This window comes from Idiotropiscis lumnitzeri, chromosome 21 (assembly GCF_059441095.1).
Source record: "Idiotropiscis lumnitzeri isolate Australia: NSW breed Sydney's pygmy pipehorse chromosome 21, RoL_Ilum_1.0, whole genome shotgun sequence".
Lineage (NCBI taxonomy): Eukaryota > Metazoa > Chordata > Actinopteri > Syngnathiformes > Syngnathidae > Idiotropiscis > Idiotropiscis lumnitzeri.
In genome coordinates this window covers 8,582,948-8,602,355 of record NC_142411.1, presented here as the reverse complement: position 1 = coordinate 8,602,355, position 19,408 = coordinate 8,582,948, and the positions used below count along the sequence as shown (strand labels likewise).

At 40.6% G+C, this 19,408-nt stretch overlaps 3 protein-coding genes across 3 annotated transcripts; 1 reads left to right on the top strand and 2 right to left on the bottom strand.

The window, feature by feature from the left end:
- Nucleotides 1-296: 296 nt before the first annotated feature.
- LOC148316845 (breast cancer metastasis-suppressor 1-like protein-A) lies at nucleotides 297-6,228 on the bottom strand. The gene is made up of 10 exons (XM_088286953.1): nucleotides 5,950-6,228; nucleotides 5,694-5,784; nucleotides 5,369-5,496; nucleotides 4,157-4,236; nucleotides 3,959-4,055; nucleotides 3,240-3,329; nucleotides 3,085-3,149; nucleotides 2,961-3,000; nucleotides 2,752-2,872; nucleotides 297-1,545 (listed from the first exon to the last, which is right to left on the bottom strand). The coding sequence occupies exons 1-10, from the start codon at nucleotides 6,083-6,085 to the stop codon at nucleotides 1,428-1,430; spliced, it is 966 nt and encodes a 321-aa protein (XP_088143079.1). The 5' UTR covers nucleotides 6,086-6,228; the 3' UTR covers nucleotides 297-1,427.
- A 5,948-nt stretch (nucleotides 6,229-12,176) lies between these two features.
- On the top strand, nucleotides 12,177-14,414 carry LOC148316844 (NF-kappa-B inhibitor alpha-like). Its single transcript, XM_088286632.1, has 6 exons — nucleotides 12,177-12,469; nucleotides 12,928-13,033; nucleotides 13,196-13,403; nucleotides 13,495-13,583; nucleotides 13,667-13,927; nucleotides 14,007-14,414. Exons 1-6 carry the CDS (start codon nucleotides 12,240-12,242, stop codon nucleotides 14,034-14,036), a joined length of 924 nt encoding a protein of 307 aa, XP_088142758.1. The 5' UTR covers nucleotides 12,177-12,239; the 3' UTR covers nucleotides 14,037-14,414.
- Nucleotides 14,415-15,592: 1,178 nt separating this feature from the next.
- On the bottom strand, nucleotides 15,593-19,408 carry LOC148316843 (proteasome subunit alpha type-6). The gene is made up of 7 exons (XM_088286050.1): nucleotides 19,219-19,408; nucleotides 18,470-18,564; nucleotides 18,117-18,198; nucleotides 17,740-17,895; nucleotides 16,988-17,166; nucleotides 16,782-16,876; nucleotides 15,593-15,807 (listed from the first exon to the last, which is right to left on the bottom strand). Exons 1-7 carry the CDS (start codon nucleotides 19,292-19,294, stop codon nucleotides 15,750-15,752), a joined length of 741 nt encoding a protein of 246 aa, XP_088142176.1. The 5' UTR covers nucleotides 19,295-19,408; the 3' UTR covers nucleotides 15,593-15,749.

Sequence of the window (19,408 nt, the reverse complement as noted above, 5' to 3'; positions counted from 1 at the left end):
TTGCGTTGAAATAGAAAATCAACGACTTGTCAATTATGTCATCCTATACCGCTCTTAGCCACTAGGGGGCATGTTTGTTTGCGATATGGGGATATCCAACTATGAACGTTCGCAAATATTCTTTCCAACGTCATGAAAATGTTCCCGATAACTTAAAATCAGGCTTATATTGGCCTGATAATGATACCTGGTATCAGTATTTGTCCATCCCTCTGAGCAAAGATCAAAAGGTCACTTACAAAGAGTCAAGCTTCATCAGGTGATGGTAACAAAATATTTAATCAGCCGGACATGCGTTGCATTACGGACATTTTTATTTTGATGTAGAACATAGAAAATGGATGTACAAAATGATCCACAATGCACAACAAGTAGAAACTAAAAAATAAATGATTTTAATATGGAGTAGCCTTTAAATCAGCTTAACTGGTCTGTTTGCTCCCGTTATGTGGTGAGAACTTTTGAACAATATTGTTCAAAGAAATATTTTTGAACGATGTATAAACAAACAGCCAACCCTGTAATTTAGTACAGAACAAGATTTAAAAATAATTAAAAAATAATAATTAAAAAAAAAAGCATCTTGTTGGATTTTAGTGAAAACAATGACTACAGTCTTTTTTTCTAAACAGACATTTACATTTTGAAATAAATGCCACTGATTATTTAATACAAGCCTGGCCAGTGTTAGCCTGGATGCAGCTTTAAATGCTCAACCCTGGTCACCATCAGGCACAAGAATGGAGCATCACAGTGACGTTAACTCAAAACACAGTCTTCGCTGTACAACGCACCTCTTGAAACGTTCTTACCACTTGCTATGCTCAAGTGCCATAATCCAGTGCTGCAATATATATATAAAAAAAATCATCACTTCTTAACATTTCCAACAATAACTCCCCGAAAACTTTCTGTTGCATGATTAAGCTCCTCTCACTGCTTCCAACGTGTGCAATTTCCATCCACACGCTCAAACGTGTTCAAAGCATGCATCGGGCTCATGGAGAATAGCCATCCATGCCAGCAGAAAGACTACAAACACACCAGTTCTGACCCTCTTCCTGTCCTTTAAGAGCGTTGCCGCAGTTCGCAGTAAGGCTTGCCGTGTCGTTTGTGGATGATATTTTTCAGCCAAGGCTTCGTCTCAACTCGCAAAGCTACGTGACTGAGCTCCATGCGTCACAGTTAAAAGACTGCTAAGCTTTTTACCTGCCTATGTCTGTAGCGTCACGTCGCCTTGATCCCCTTTTTTGGACAAGGTTTCGACTTTGTCCTTTATATCAACATAGGCACACATTTACAGAGATTGTTGGATTGGTAGAGAGTTGTCGCTTTCAGGACAAAATAAACAAGAGGCAGCGACATGAGGCGTGATCTTATTTTAAGGACGTATGTAGTAGCGCATGTGGGTTTCTGTTGTTGCATTTTCACGAGTGTTTGATGGTGTATTTGCCTTTCTGCAGCTGGGAGATGTACAACTTGGACTTGCTGCCGTCCAGTCGTTTGAACCACACCTCGTCATTGTTGATGGTGGTGATGATCGCGCTGTGTGGAAAAGAAAACGGCGTCAAGAGAAAATATCACTTGGTTGGACACGTTTGCCGTGGTTTTGGGTTGAGTGGTTTCACGATTGGCTGGAGTTATCACAAAACTCCTCGTAGTCCATTTTTCCCTTCACAATAATACCACCTACAGTTGACATTGATTTATCCAAGAAGGAAGAATTTGGTTTCGGAATTGGTTTAATTTGTGGTAATAAACCTTTGAGCTTGTGTGGTAAACCCAAAACAGAACACTGCCTTTACACAATGCGCTCTTCTGGAACACTTTGTGAGGAGGGTTGTGGTTTTGTTGCTTGGACTGAAATGACCTTGTCGAGTATTCATTTAAAAAAAAAAACAACATATTTGTGCGCATGCCAAAGCAAAAAAAGCAGAACTTCTTTTTTTTGGGACAAGCAACTATGTTCCAGTAAATTGTGGAGGAGCTTCATTTTGGTTTCACAAGATGGAATCTGAGATGAGGTTAGTTTAGACCAGGTGTGGGCAAACTACTGCCCGGGGGCCACATGCGGCCCATTAAACATTTTTATCCGGCCGGCCAAACCTGAAAAAAATTAAAAATGAATAAACCTTGTTAATGTTCTATTTTCTAAATACTGCGGTGTGTCAAAGACGGATATTTTGTTGTAATGCTTTTGTTCATTATCATTTAAAATTAAATTTATTTCTTTTCTCCAATGAGGTGAGGTTACCAAAACACTCCATCCATCTGCTCCTGGTCTGGCCCCTCTGTCAAATTTTAGAACCCATTGTGGCCCACAAATGAAAAAGTTTGCCCACCCCTGGTTTAGACAATTCCTGTCAAGGAACTAAGTTAAAGACAGTTAAGGAATTTCATTTTGATACAAATAGTGGTTTTCTACCATCCGGCGACATCTACACACAATGAAAAAATGACTTGTACATTTTCAGTACTCCACTAAAATACTTGGACATTACAGAAAGCACCGTTTTAATTATTTATTTATATTACTATTCACTTCAGTGTGGACGTAAAAAGGGATTTGATTTTCTTCCATTCGTTTGAATCGGAACATGTTCATTCCTATCTCTCTTCACTGATTGGCTGAATACATGTCAACATTTAAAAAAAACTATCCATCCATCCCCAACCCTCAAGCAACCACTCCCATTTGTAGATTATATAACACCAAGTGTGGTGAAAGAGCCCACCCTTCCGCACACAAACCTGGTGGGGAACTCGTCTTTCCTGTTGATGGAGATGGCTTCCCCCCTGCAGTACCACTGACTGTCATAAAAAAGTCGGCCATCTTCGGACCGTGCAACGTGCTGGTGTCGTTCCGCTTTGGCTGTTGGAATTTGGACGGGGATAGAGATGAGAGATGAATAACGTGAAGACTTCACAAAACAGTGCAGTAAAATTTGTGCAGTCCCAACCATCGGCCTTCCCCCTATGCGGCCCGAGAGACGCCATCGCCTGAAAGGAGACAACACAGAAGCAGCACGTCACATATCTCAACTGTCACTTGCAACTCCTGTGAGCCACTTTTCAAAATATGACCTTTCTTATTGCAGTCCAGTCTTCCAGAATATCCAGATCTTGCAGCATGTAAACAATATAAGGCCGTGGAATAGCAGTTAAAGAAATGTGAGGCTACTGTAGGCGACTAAGGATGGAGGGCAGTGAATGAATTGCGAGATGATGGGAAAGGATATCAGAGACTACAACAGGCTTCTTCTTCTTGATGGGGCAGAATGGGTCTTTCTTCTTACTTTTCCGGGAATGCAGGCCATCATTCCACAATTCTGGAAAACCCAACGGGAGGATTACAAAGCAGCTGTTGCATTACGTCAAATCACACCAAAATGACAATTCTTTCGTTTCATCACTTGTGAGACTTTTTGGCCGAGGTACACAAAAAAGATAGCATTGATATTTAATCAATTAATTACACCCTCGGTGGTTGGACTCATTAGTTCCACTGAAATCAGTGTTCTCATCCAACCAAGACGTTTTTGGAAACCTTCAAAAGCTTCCAACGTTGTGGGAAAAGTTTGGGGAAGGCCTTTTCATGTTCACAAGGCACAAAGCAAATGCCGTAAAGAAAAGGTTGGAGGACTTTGGTGTGGAATAATGTCAGAGCCTAGACCTCAACCTCGTCAACAGCCTCCCACGAGAAACCACAAAGACAAATTATTCTTCTGCAGGAAGGGACAAATCTCCATTATTTTTTTTTTTTTAAATATAAATTAAATTCTAATAAATTATTTTCATGCAGTGTCGGTTTTCACTGAACAAATCAAAATGCTATCCTTCAATAAACGTTTCATGATCAGATCAGGCAGTGTTTGAAAACTTTCATAAAATCAAGAACGGATTGCATGGTTTTCTAACGAGGGCTAAGCGAGCGGTGATTTTTCATCGTCCTTTGTACCTGAGGTGATGTCAATACTGTGTCTATCTTCTTCCAGTCGTCTGATCTTCTCCTCCAGCTCGCTCTGCACTGTGTCAAACAGCAGCAGCTTTTCACTCTGGGAAAATACACAGGTTGCACATAAAGGGAAGTATTCATCCATTGCCACAGACACACAAAATGACATAAATTGGTTCATTTGATCTTTTTTTTTTTTACCTCCCAATGCTGACAGGCTGCCTGGATCTCACAGTCATACTTGTTCTTCACCGATTCCAAGCAGAGTTCTTTATAGATGCCTGCACCAAATCAAATCAAAGCAAACGTGATAAATCAGATGGAAATAATAACGAGCAAAGAACACGCGGTAGTTTTGAGATGTGTCCATCTGAGACATCGAACACATACTGTTGGTTGGCAGTAATTGTTGCACACTAATCTGAAGTGGATATCCTACGCCTGTAACAGTACTGTATCGAAATGGAAAATAAATAAAATAAATAGAATATACAAATAATATTTTCATAAATTAATACTATTTTTATGAGTTATTTATATCAATAATAATATCAAAATAAGTCAGAATTTCACAGAAGAAATTCATATACGAATCAATTAACTTGAGTGTATCATTACTTGAGGGTATCGGTATTTATTTAATTATTAACAATTAGATTTAATTTTGCACTGTATGTTTGTTTTGTGTGGTTTTGCATCACTTGGTTTGATGTTCATTTGCCACTGCCATAATCCGCCGTATCAAAACATATATTCGCCTCAAATGGGAGAAGTGACAGTGGAAACGACAGGAGAGAAGTGGATTTTCTATCGTCTCCGCAATATAGTTCGTCAAATCACTCATCTCCAGTCACAGCACAAAAATAAGGTTAAATACATTTGGGTGGTGCTGGTGGTGAACTTTGGTAAATTGTAGTTGTTTGCTCGGGCTTTTTATAGATATCCGTGCAGCCTAGCATCTTGGCAGAGAATCAAAATCATTACACATGAAAAAAAACAGTGAGAATGAGTCTTACTTCAGGAAGAAAAACTAAGCCTCACTTAACCTGTCCTAAACAGATGGCCAGCGTGACTTCTATTTTCCATTACATTTGTCAACACATGCACACGCACGCACGTTTTCTTGTTGATACCTGACACTTGTCATAAAATGGAGCAAAGACCTGAGAGACAAGTTTGACAATACCATTTTGTGGATGTAGTTGCTAGCTTGTATAACTAACTAACTAACAACTCTTGTACTTTGGCTAAGAAGATATATGTATTTGTATTTTTACTGGTAACAATTTACAAGATGATCCTCAAGTCTCTGGGCTTTATAGATTAGGCCTGTGCGCAGTCTCTGACAAACTAAAATGGAAAATAAGCGTAATGCCCTTATTTGGATAGCAATGCATGTCAACAAGGACGCACCTGCCACCTTGGTTCTGATCTGCATGTTCTCCTGCAGGTTGGCTAAAGGTTCCAGATATTCCTGGGCACATCCTGCCATCACTTCCTGCAGCTTGACATCCACCTGGCTCAGACGTTCCTTATATAATCTATAATTTTGAAAGAAAAGCAGCAGAACGTGTTATGTTCAAATGTTGGCCATAAGACGTGCAACAGATGCAGGTGCATAGTCAAACCAGAAACAGTAAAATATCTTGTGTGCACGGTTCAAAAACGTGTGATGTGATACTAACCCACATTTAGCAATGCCCTCCTGTAATTTCTGACATGGAGAGAGGAAACTTACTGCTCCTTTAAGTCTGTGAACTGTTTCTCCAGAGTGGTCATCTCATCCAGGCACTCCATCCTTCTCCTTTCACAGTCTTCATCATCCATCTCTGTCACATACAAAGATATGACAGTTTGGGTCCAGTCATTTTGACGATAGCAACTTCGTACAGATTTAGAACTCACGGGCTACATGCCACGTTGTGTCTATGATTGACTGACAAAGGTCATTGTATGAATTTAAAAATGGGGTGATTTTAGGCCTGTTTTCCTACCCGAGCTGTCTCCATCTTCTGACACAGACGTGCTAACCGTGTCCTCCTCGTCAGTGCTGCTACCGTCTTGCTCCGGAAAATCCACCTCCATTTCCTCGTGGTTACTTTCTTTCTTCTCCCGGGAGTGAACCGGCATTACGACAAACGACGAATACACTGTAAGGACGTGGCAAATCTTTTTGTTCGTCGTAACACCGGTGAGAAGCGATGTTGTAGCTCAGTCAGCTAACCGGTTAGCGATACCGCATCAGGACAGCTGGGTAATGCAAACATGGCCCCTGTAGACCAATGAGAAGACGTTTTATTCAGATTGTCCAATCAAATGTTGGTATGTGAAACTAGTGGCAACGGCGCGTGTTCTGGGACTTGTAGTTTTGTTAACTGCCACAAGAAAGTGAGACGTCACCGCGGTTCGCGAGTTTTAAACCATTTTAAGTTTTTGCTTGTGTCACTATGTGTGTTTGCTTGTGTTTTTGCATTTTCGTATTTATGATTCAACTGTGATTCATCCATTTCAGAAGCCAAGGCTCAAATACACGCTAAAAACCTCACGATACGCAACCAACAAAAACTTTACAAAAATATACAATGGGCAAATAAATTTTTGTATATTCTGCCATCTAATTTAAGATGTTGTTAACTGGTAAATACGAAAGAATTCTGGGACAAATTAAATGAAAGTGAGCCATTTTCTGCAGCACACAGGCTAATGTCTCTCAAAAGAAATAATTTAATAATATAATTTCTTTATTTCAATATTATTTCATAATATTGGTGACTGGATCAACCAGTGAATATTCCTCCTGGTAAGACCAGTGGACAAATCCATTGCATTGGGGGATGGTGTTCCACTGGGCTATGTCCTAAGTCCAGTCCTGTTAAACCCTCATTGAATTTGCAGACGGTAGAACCATTGTGGGGCATCATCGACGAGAGGGAGGCCACTATAGACACCACCACTCAAAAAACGTCTCTTCTTTTCAAGAATGCTGATGAGGAATAAACTCCCTTCTGAAAAATGTTAATCACTGAACAATAGAGAGTGACGCGCAGCTGTAAGGTATGGTATGGTATACAAGTTGTACTGCACCTGAGAAGAAATAACTGACTAAGTGAATCACCAATTCACTTCCACACTTGGAGAAGATCTACTTCAACCGTCTCGTGGGATGGACCACAAAAGTCCAGGGAAGATCTCTATACTCCAGCCAGAAACCTGCACCAACAGACTGAAGAACAGCTTCTTTTTCATGGCTCTGAAGAGACTGATCCAGTAAACGTGATTCCCTCCAAATGCACTTTTTTTCCCCAAAACTATTCAGCTACCGTAACTACCTTTCAATGTGATTGAGGGTCAACCAAACATAATTTTGCTGTATCGTTAGAGAAAGATGATGTTTTCTTCTCTTCTCTTATTGAGGAGTCTGTTTTTCACCGCAGTGGAATTGGGTGCAGGTGGATGACCCATAACTGAAACAGTAATGTCTCATTTCCACGGTCTAGTCATACAGAATGCACAAATAACCTGCAATGGAAGCACAAGGTCATTTTACGCTTGGGTTTTCTCTGTTAAATCTAGTCCTAGCAGACTGGTTTGATGAATGATTCAAACACCCCTGTGCCAAAATTGTCAAACCATGCTGTTGATATTTACTCGATGTCCTCGTGATAGCTTGTTGGAGGTGAGAGATCATGGCACAATTGTCCAATCTCAAAGTGATTAATATTTTTGTAAAATAGAATTACACTCAGTCGTACCACGCCCTGTCATAACATAGCCTATATATGATTTTCAATTCGTTTTATGTTTACATAAGTTTATATTCTTATATTCTATAAACAATCTGACTCAAGTACTATAGACTGGGTGTCAAGAAGAGTATTGAGATCATTTCCGTGCTGTTAGTCCACGTGTGAACACAATTTTTTCCGAAAGGAAATAATTATGTATAAAAAAAAGTTTATTATGAAGGAAGGCGCCCATGATATCATCTACAATTAAAAACCACTATTGTGTTAGCATCTACGCTAACTGCCTTTGAGCCTGATGACCTAAAAAGATAATATTAACAAATGAGTAAATTTGGACAGCAAAAGAATTTAGTCATTTGGTTATGATTTGTCATGCAACTCCACTATTTCTGTGTTGTGTCTGCCAATGTGATCCATTTGCATTGCATGTGGGTCAGGAAACTTTGCTGTCTAATATGTGTAGTGCACTGATGCGCAAGCAGGAAGTCTGAGCTTTCACAACCCTGAAATTTTCAGGTAAATTTACATGGGCATGCAGCGGTGCCGCCGACAACTATGTAGATTCAGACAAAGGAAATAAGAATGAATAAATGAGAGCAGACAGATTGCGTCACCATGATATTGTTGATGCTATAGTTTAGAATGCACAAGCCATACTGGCTTATCCTTTTTTTTTTTTTATAATATCGCTGACATCGGACGGTATGCTCGTAGCTCGAAAATGTATTTTGTAAAGTAACCCCCACACTCAAGGATCCTGACCAATAATAAAGATTTACAGGCACGGAAATATGTTCCAGGGTTGCATTTGTACAGAGCTAAAAACATGCACGTGCGGAATGTGATCCACCTCTATATGCTACTTCACCAAGTATTGATCATGCAGGAAAATATTATTACCTCCATAAGCAAGTTACTTAGTTAATTAGTTATTACCACTTACTTACATTTGTTTTTTTATTGTCTGTTAGCTAGCTTTTTAGCTTGTCTCCCAGAACACTGACTTACATTTACAAACTAAATTCTGGTATTTGGTCTATTAACTCATTCACTGCCATTGACGGATATAGACGTCAAAAAGTAAATTCATTCTACTTTGATGGCAGTAAATGAGTTAAAATGTATTAATTTATTCCAAACAGTTTACAATATCCACTTCATTTGTGTTTTTCAATCAAATTTCTGCCCATTCGTTTTGCCATGTAAAACCAGATTATTAATTGGAATCTTTCTTTACCCAGTCAGATTTCAAAAATCATCCTCACAGGAAACAAGGGCTGGTCTTCGATGATGTCATTTTTTTTTTTTTATGTGGACCATAAAAAGTCATACAATAAACAACATTCAATCAATAATAATGAAATCAGCACAAAATAAAATGTGACGATAGAACATGCCCCATCACAAATGAAATGACAAAGCAATGAATTCAAATTCGTGGACGTCACAGAAAATGACATCGGCACAACTTAAAAGCGGCAGTCAAATTAAGAAGTAGCACTAGGTCAAAAGATCATATTGCAGAAAATAAATGAATGTGTCTATGCATGCGCATGCTTCTCTGTACACGTACCACAGTGTGAATGGCCAAGGATGGAAATAAAGGTATTACCTCTTCTATGAAAAACACCCACACATCGCCTGTACGTTCATCACAAAAGTGGGTCGTAAGAGAGGCTGCTCAAAGGGGTTTTAAACTTATCTTTGACATTCATTAACCTTATATGGATTGGATTTTTAAAATGAAAAAGAAAATACAATACCTGTGAACATTTCGCATTTGAATAAAACAAATACCAACAAGATTGAATTTAGGTTGGGATTGTCTGCTATTAATTATAGGCTTCACGAGCATTTAATTTTAGACGCTGAATTCAAATTAGCATCCAGAACAGTAGCACAGCCGTAATAGTAACAGAACAATCTGGCTTGGGAACAGGTCTAGCGTCGTGGAGAGGTGAGAGAAGTTTGCAGGGTTTGGCTGGCCTTCCCCATCACTGATGAATCCGCGATGGGCTGTCCGAGGAAGCTTTGCCGTCCGAAATCAAGCTTTTCACTCCAAAATGAGCAGCAGATTTACTCATCGCAAAGTGTTGCTGCACCAAAAGTCGCAGTTCATGATGGCACCTAATTACTTGAAAGAAAGGACCATTTTAATGCCGTTAAAATAATAATAAATAACAAAACAGCATCGTCACTGCTAAAACACCCGTGGGGGATTACAATGCAACTGTTTTAAAATTATTGTAAAATGCAGTAATATACAATTTATTTACAGCTGTCCACGAGAAAATTGTCCACTCGAGTATTGCAGCCTAACTTACTGATTTGACTGTTTTCTGAGTAATTAAAAAAAATGTTCATGAGTGGATGATAGAGTAAAAATTGTCTCATTAACATAATTATGCCCCACCATTTTCACAAAAATAAACATAGCAGCAAATTCAAACTCTCCCCCTTAGTTAGTAAATGTTAGTATGGTAAAAGGTCAGTATGACTTTGTAAGCAAAAGTTTCATGATGTCAATATTAGGTGATGTCATGGGATGAATAGGATGGAGATGCCCAGACAAGTAGCGATTTGTTGACGCATAGAAGAACGCGATGTATTTCTCTTGATACTCAGCGTTGGTGTCCATAGCAACCATGTGTAAACACACAGCAGCATTGTGTTTGCAACAACTCTCCAAAGATGTACAGTGAGTGGAAGTCCCGGCATTTCATGAGTCTTGACAATATCAGACCGCACACCTCTAGCGTTATCAATTTAGTGTGATCAAAGAAATTCAATTTAGGACAGTGAACAGGATGGGAACGGCATGTCCTCAGTTTTTTTTTTGTTCTAACACTTGGCAGAGATTGAAGATTGCTTGGAATTAAACGCGAAAGGAGGAGATTGCGTGCATGTTTGTGTGAGTGGCATTTCCCTGATGTGACTCACACGCAGACACACAACACCCCACAGGGTGTGTTAGGACGGTGTGTTTGTTGTCTAGATCTCCCTTATGCACTTGCGATGTGACTGCTTGGATACTGCTGCTATGTTTGCATAGGTAAATCCCCGTGAATGACAAAGCAGTAAGCCACAGACAGGTAGAGCGACTTTAACACCATATGCATCATATATCCATTTTAAAAATGTTGCGTGACACAGTAATAACTCAAAAAAAAAAATCCCAGCATAAGTTGTGTAAAATTTGCCATTTCCACAAAATCCAAAGCAAAAAAATCTGCATTGCGTACTAACTTTTACAAAGAAAGGCAAGTCCCAAACATCCTCTTGTGGCGTAGGAGATGAAGTGTTGGTTTCACAAGAGTTGCACTGTACAAACTTGAGAATTTTTTTCTCTCCTCTGCATACAATGTGCAAATATGGGGGCGTTTTGAAAGGCTATTTTGTTGCTGCCTTAGTTCTGCGTATTGCAAATTAAAAGGCATAAGTGAAATAATAGGGGCACATTTAACAATATTATATATATATATATATATATATTCGAAATATCTCTCTGTATGATGCAGTGCAGGTTTTACACCAACAGTTCCTGCAACAATACTGAACGTGTTCAATTCAATTCATTATGCGTGCATGTATATACTTCATTAGTGACATACATTGCATAATTCACGACAAAAACACTAAGCAAATAAATTAACATCCGTGTATACTACTGAAGTGCAATAATATTTTACTACTTAAGATATCAGCGGGCTCGCGCACGGAGCGCTTTAACATGCAAGCACTCTATGACTGTGGCACTTTACAACTTGTACTCTGTCTTATTCAATGTATTTATGGCTGTCCATTATTGCATTATTTTTCTTCTTTGAGACTGTACTTTTTTAAAATTTTGCTCTAACATGAATCTGCTACAGGGGCATCTGATGTAAATTAGCCATTGGCATATTTATGGGAAACTGTTTAATTAATATGCACTGTCCCTGTATACTATAAAAATACAAATTAAATCACCGTAACATTTAATGGGCTGTTCCTCATTTCAGTGGGAAAAAATGAGTACGTAAAATTAAATTGTTATTACTATTGACATATAGCACACAGGCTATAGTTATAACATTGTTTTAAAAAAATACATATAACATTTAAAATAATGGCGAATCAAAATGAAAAGTTACACAAAAGAAAAAATACACCACAGTAAAAAAAAATAAAAATAAAAGCCCCAATTTTCCCCAGGCAAAAGGGAATTCTTGAAGAGCTTTAAAGAGGTTGTCCCCATCTCATTCATGGCAATCATTCACAATCAAACATCCCCTAATGATCATGGTGTAGGTGTCTAATAGGAAACTACAAGATTTCATTTTGACTTTAGGGTTGGAGGATGAGGGGGGGGGGATTTTTTTCTCACAAAAACACAGCCCTGCCAGTGTGATTTCCCTGTCTTAGATAAGTCAATTGGAAATCCCCACAGAGGCTCCACCCAGCCAGGCTCACAAAAACCCAGTGCGCCAGCCCTCTCTCAACCATTCTTGTTTCTAACCTTTGGACTGTATGCGTGTACTTGTCTCGTGACAACCATCATGGACGTCCACGGAGTATCTCACGGCGATCGCATGGATTATAACGACCTCGAGCACATGGAACCCAAACACGGGAAAGCGTTGCCGTGCCAAGACGATCGCTTCGATAGCGGCCTGGAATCGTTGAAGGAGGACGAGCTGGTGAACGACTTGGAGCACTTGCGAGTGAGCGAAGAGCTCGTTCACGACTACGAGCCTTGGAGAAGTGTCGTGACCGAGGACGGGGACACGTAAGTGGACATTTTTTTTGACACTCGATTTCCTTGGAGGCGTTTGCAAAACGCCAATCTTGCGCGTGGATTTAAAAAGATACACTCGTGCAAAGATATAACGAATAACTGCATCGGCAGGTTTTATAACAACGTAATAACAAAATGCATGAACATTTAGGAAGTTGCATGAAATATGTTCCGCGTAAAGCGTGTTTGCGTGTCTGCGTTTACTTTTGGCTGAGTGCGCAGTCTGGGCGGTGCTTAAAGTTGAGCTCTGTGGGCTCAGGAAAGTCCCTGGCCCAGTGCCAGTAACTGATAAAGCATCAGATGTGTCAAGCCACAACTGGTGGAAACAACCCGACAAAACTCCACTCTTGCGAAACGTTCCTCTTGCACAGGCGTTGTTCCTTATAATTTCACTGGAGCTACTTCCTCAGAGCGTTCATTTTGACCAAGCTCTTCCATTCTCTCGACAGGCTTCTCCACTTGGCCATCATTCACGAAGCCGCTGATCGAGCCCAACAGATGATCAAACTGTCCCACAATCACCCCTTCCTCAATGCACAGAACCACCAGAGACAGGTACTAAGACACAAATCCCTTAAAACTCATTCACAACCAGCCCAGCTAAAGCAAATGTACTTTTTGGCGTCCATACCCGTCAATGGCAGTGAATGAGTTTTAATTAAAATCACACATGATGCTTTTGCTGAAGTCAGGGTGGTAACACAAATATTCTTGCAGACGCCACTGCACCTGGCCGTGATCACGGAGCAGCCTCAGTTGGTGGAACGGCTCCTGAAGGCCGGCTGCGATCCACGGCTGGCCGACGACAGCGGCAACACGCCGTTGCACATAGCCTGCAAAAAAGGCTCCCTCGCCTGCTTCGGCGTCATCACCCAGACGAGCCAGCGCCACCTCACCTCCATTATCTCTTTCCCCAACTACAGTGGTAAGTTCAAAATCCCGGCAAGAAAAATACACGAGGCCGATTTTGTGTTAGAACTGTTGCTGATCTTTTTCTGTTTTCTTTTGCTTCCCAGGACAAAACTGTCTTCAAATAGCGTCGATTCACGGCTATATTTCATTAGTGGAGAATCTTGTTGGGCTGGGAGCAGACATAAATGCACAGGTGTGTGTCATCAAGTTCAAGTTTGCTGCAACAAATCCAGTTTGGAGCAACATAGTGAAGTAACCACTCGTTTTGTTTTATAGGAACAATGCAGCGGCAGGACGGCACTCCATCTCGCTGTGGATGTCCAAAACCCAGCGCTGGTTCGTCGCCTCCTTGACCTTGGCGCTGATGTTAATTGCCTCAATTATGGCGGGTTCACGCCGTACCACCTCACCTACGGAAGGCCAAATGACGACATACGCCGCCAGCTGTATGAGAAGACGGCACAGGAGCTGAGGGCCTTGCCCGACAGCGAATCGGACGAGAGCGATATGGAAGACCTGGACTTCACTGAGGATGAGGTCAGTTTCCATAAATAGCACCCGCTCACGTGGCAATCATTTCACTATGAGGTTCTAAACATTTACCCCTTATTCGCAGTTGTACGACGACATCAAATTCGGAAAATAAAGTCCAACGAAATCCCGCCACTGGTGGTGTCAAAAGAGCTGCTATCGGGTCACCGAACCCCGGCCCCAAAAAGGACAAACACCTGCCCAGGACGTCCACAAAGCGCTGGCCCGGGGATCACAAGAAGGAAGACGGCATCGGCTCTGGTCTAGTTCGATCCAGAAAACAGAACTCGGCGCCCAGAACACGCGGCGAGACAAACGTTCTCCCTGCAATACTGTATAAGGATTTAATGATGTGAACATGCCAGACTGGTCATTTGTAGTAAATTGTAAATACAGAGATATTATTTTTGTACTTGTAAATATGTTGTGAAGTGAAACACTATCAATGAAATGCAAAATAAAAAGAAGCTTATGATGAATGAATCCCACATAACTTCTGTGTGCGGCAATTTTACTGGAACACCACCACATTTAGTCACTACACATAAAGTGACGGGGCTGAGAATTATGAGCCACACTTTTGAAAGACACACGGCCCGAAACAATCCGATTCAAGTCTGGGATTTTCTTCCTACGGGGCGAGGTCACAGTGCGTGAGTCACACCGTAAAAAGTCCCACGGCGGCACACTTTAGAACATAATGTGCCGAATATTCCACCCTACCTCTGAATCTTAAAGCACAAGGAACTGAAGAGGCGCTTTTGAAGGAGGAAAGGTCAAAGATGCTAACTGGTTGCTTAGTCACAACAACCAGGAAGCATTTGCGGAAAGTACAGTACAGCCCAATCCTGGTCATCTATGATTTTTTTTTTTTTTTTGGAATGGCCTCGATTAACCGGTACAACTACAAGGCCTGCCCTTAAGTGGCATCTATCATAAGATCCCCGAACGATTAGGTTTAATAGCAGTGTACACATTACCTAGCCTATAATTGTCCGCAGGGCTATAAACATTAGTGCGCCATATACACGTGCACGGGACTTGACGGGTTTTTCCAGCGACTCATCTGCTTCCTTTTAAAAATCACATCTAATTCCACATGACAGGGGAGCTCTGAAAACGATTCCTTGATTTAGGAAAACATGACATTTGAGAGGGGGTTTGGAGGTTTGATTTGTGATTCAGAGCTAGGCGGGGCAGATGACAAACAATTTGATGACTAGAGGAAACTGGACTGACTAACTGGTGATATCATTTCTGATCAAGAGTGAGTGATGAGGCAGATTATGTCAGAGAAATGCAAGGCTGCCATTTCCCTAAAATAGATTGTCACAACATACGTGTAAATGTACACTGGTTAGGCTTGCTCACATTTTCAGTGCATTGAAAAAAAAAAAAAAATCAAGTCAAATCAGCCCACGTAACGAAAAGAAACACTTCGGTGTGTCATGTGATTCTGGTGCTTTTTTTAAGTTCTACAACAGGAAGTGGAGTCGCGAGCCGCTCGTGTTCCCATAGACAGCCATTTCTAAATTTGACACATGAAAGCAGTTCTGATGAAACAGGATGTAGTCACATGAGTGTCACTTCAGAAAACTTAGCATTCAAATCCATTCAACTCATGAGGGACAAAATTTCATGTAATGCCATGAAGACACAAACTCATCAAAATGTATTTTACTCCAAAACTGTTTATTTTTTTTTATTGTTGAATACATCAATGGGGGAAATGTACAGCAAGCCAAGATAACACTAGTCTCAATTTTGAGAACTGCGTATCTCATCATGCTCAAACGAAATTCACGCGGGGGACACTTTCTCTTCTCGCTCAGTCCCGCTCTGCCAGGGACATCAGGTGAGTATCCACTTCGGCCTCTGTCAAAATCCTGGAAAGAGGAAATTACACACAGATGTTCTGATTGCCATTTTTTGTTCGTGTATCTCTTTGCAGAAATTACTTTTTTCTTTTTTTTTTTAGAAAATAGCCTCAGGTGTTATAGCACAATTAATTAGGAGTGAGAAACTACGGGTGCCTCGAGTCGATTAAATTCCGATTCCGATGCCTCACCACATTGGCTTACATTTTGTAATCCATGCAAAACACTGCTACTTTATTTTTAAAACAATTGCACAACTCAAGTGCAAGGATTTCTATTTCAAATTTTGACTTTTAATAAAGTCTCAAAGCAATGTGGTTTACAATAGGGTGTCAACAAGAAATTTGAAAAAGTGCCAATGGCAGCAGTTGCTATAAAAAAAAAAAAGTCCTGTAACTTCTCCTATGACAAAAGATTTACAAAAACATATTTAAACTCAATGCGATTTAGCGTAACCTGAATTTTAATACTTGACGGTGGAATATGCAGGATGATTGACATGACTGGGTAACTTAATGAACGCTGCTATTATGTAACCGAGTTTCACGAGGACGGCGCCGCTCGTATTAGGTTTGGCTTGTTCTGCCATCTTGCCAACAACAGCACAGATAGCTGCCGTACAAACGCAAACAAGCGCGTTTTATGTGACCGACAACATTGGCTTTTAACTTATTAATACGACGATTGTTGTTTTGAAAAATCGATAATTCTCCCCACCCCTGATATACATACATACATATAAAATCTATTCACATAAGTGAGTTTCACCTTAAGGTAGTTCTCTTCGAGTTTGCTTACAGTGTTGTCACACTTCAAGTTCCACACATGCCAAAAGCATTAAATCACCGCAATGCTCTTTCATAATTGCGAAATCTCGCTGCATCTTTCAAGCTCTCATCTCAGATAATCCATGAATGGTGATTCATGACTCGTAAAAACTGCTTTCCTTTGTTCATTATTCTGGAAACCTAGTGAGTCTTTACCTGAACTTGTGGTCTTGCGTTGTAACCACGCCCACCTCAAGCTCTGAGGGCTTGAAGTCAATGGAGAGGACGGTTGACAGACAAGAGATCGCTGTCTAAACCAGGGTGGAGGGGACACGAGGGGATTCATTTACAATAACTAACCAACCCAAGAAGTTGACCTAAAAGTCGAGAGACATTTCGAATGTCACTTTTGCATCACATACCTCGATAGTTTGCTCGAAAGTCCAGTCCAATTTCTTTTTCACCTTCTTTTCCAAGAAGCTGGTCGCTTCGGTCTGTTTCACCCCAGCGGCGGTGGCTTTGAAGCCGCAGTAATAGCCTGCCGGGTCACATTTGTAGACCTGTGGGCCGCATTCCGCGTCTATGCCGATCACAATCATACCTGCGGGTAAAACATGACAATAAGAGGCTTGCGGAATATTTTGCAGCGATCTCCAGGAAGGAGCCCAAGGGCTTTTTAGTGTCTGCTTGAATTAACCTGATCAATTACCCAGCCGCTCTTTGTTGTAGTGGGGCTGGGCTTTGTGCACCAAAGCCTTCTGCCGTGCAAAGCCAAAGCCTTTTATTAAAACCCACTTTAATTCGCTTTTCGTAATTCTACCAATCGTAATGATTAGAATTATATAATTCATTTACTTTAAACCCAGCTCTCCTGGTTTGTTCTATCAAAAGAATAAAACTAACACACTTAGCTTCGGGTGCTACTTGAGGAAGTTGCACCATAGGAGCACAATCCATTGATAAGATTGACATTTTTGTCATTTACTGGCAAGTTATCTTCCGCAAGCGGCAATGAGGTCATATTACTTCAGGGTGTAATGCACCAGAACAAACGTAATGCTTTGTGCTACCTAGTGGTTAAGCGGACGACGCGCCCACCGCTAATTAAAGGCATAGCGTCTATTAGAGTGGAGGCAACTATTTGAAGATCTATCAGATTGTAAGTTATACTTACAGCAGCCCAGTGGTCGCATCTCGGCATTCTGCGTGTAGACTTGAGAGATGTCTGCAATTCTCTTACACAGCATGTCCACTGGGATCTCATAGCCATACTTGTACTGCCAGTTGGCTGCCTCATAACGAGCGCGCTGAACTTGGGACCGGCTGTCAGCTGTAGATGTTATTTGGGAGGTGTAGAAAAAAAAAAAGTCATTAGTTGAAAAGCATCACTTCTTTTCAAATATATTATTAACATTGTCTGATGTATAATTAGTTTTATGACTATTTTTGGGGCTGCAGATAAGCCATCCGGGAGCATATTATGTCAATGAATCCCAGCATCGGACAGATGAAATGTGTTGCTGGTAGTTTCAGTGTCTTCTTTTTGATTACCTGTCATTCCGGACATTACACATCCAATGTTATCTGTTATTCTGAAAAGGTGGGTCACTGTGGCGGAATCAAGAAGCTTATCCTGTTAATGAAAAAAAAAAAAAAAAAAAAGAGTTGGCATTGATGATCAATAGACACCAGTTAATACTCAATTGATAAGTGACAAAGACATGGGGTGAGGCAAAAGAAGCCAAGCCAAACAAGGTGTGCATGTACGTCATGCTCAGATCAGTATGTAAGCAGTGCAAGAGAGGCACTTGGGCTTCTTCTCAATTAATGACAATGGCCAATATAATTATTTCATGTTGAGATTCCAAGTGGAAAGCCATAGGAATGTAGAATACACCACTCACCGGTACTTTTTTCTGTGTGACGACAACTGCACAGTCCTTCCCACGAACGGCGACTGATGTGAGTCCACCTTGATTAATAGCCTTGAAAGCATATTCTGTAAGTAGAAGACAGGGTGTAGGTTTATGAGAGACTTGTTTTGCATGGATATCTTTGTTTGCATACGTTAAAACAAGCAGGACAAAAATTAAGTCCGACGAAAGCCATTTAAATAAGCTAAATGTATTAATTTTTACTTTCAATTTTTGCATTCCGCCTAAATATGGAATCGCTATGTAACAGGCGTCCTTATCGATGAAGAAACTAGTAATTACTTTATTACAAGCAATCACACTGGTGACACTTTCACTTTCAAATTTCTTTAGTCCACTAAGAGCTTTTGCTATTAACCTCAAAACTAAACCGACCAAAAAAAACATGTTCAATTAATATTGAGACTATCAATGTTTTGCTGTCGCACTCGGTTTTAACAATGGTACAACAACAATGAATTAGTCAGTGATTACCTGACACGCTAAATGTTAGCTCACCGCTAAACTGCTAGATCAACCTGTTTTGAGTTTCAAAGAACTATCGAAGTTGTCAAAACATAACCTTGTCACAACACAAATGCACTCCACGTGGATTCGTATAATCGATTATTTCGACTGCCTTATTTGCAAGCAATTAGGAAAGCTAACCGAAGCATGACAGCGCATTTAGCTAGCTAGCAAACATGCAGGAATTTATCCAAAACAAAACACATACTGACCGACTTGATAAAGCCTTCCTTCGGGGGAGAAGATGGTAATGTGGCGATCAAACCCTGCACTGGAACCTCGGGACATTTTCCAAGGTAAACTTGGCCGAGGTGTTCGTTCGAAACAATTTGGAAGCGGCGAATATGCTGTGCTGTTTCAACCCGGAAGTTATGCGGCTGAGGCTTAAACTACATCCGCTGT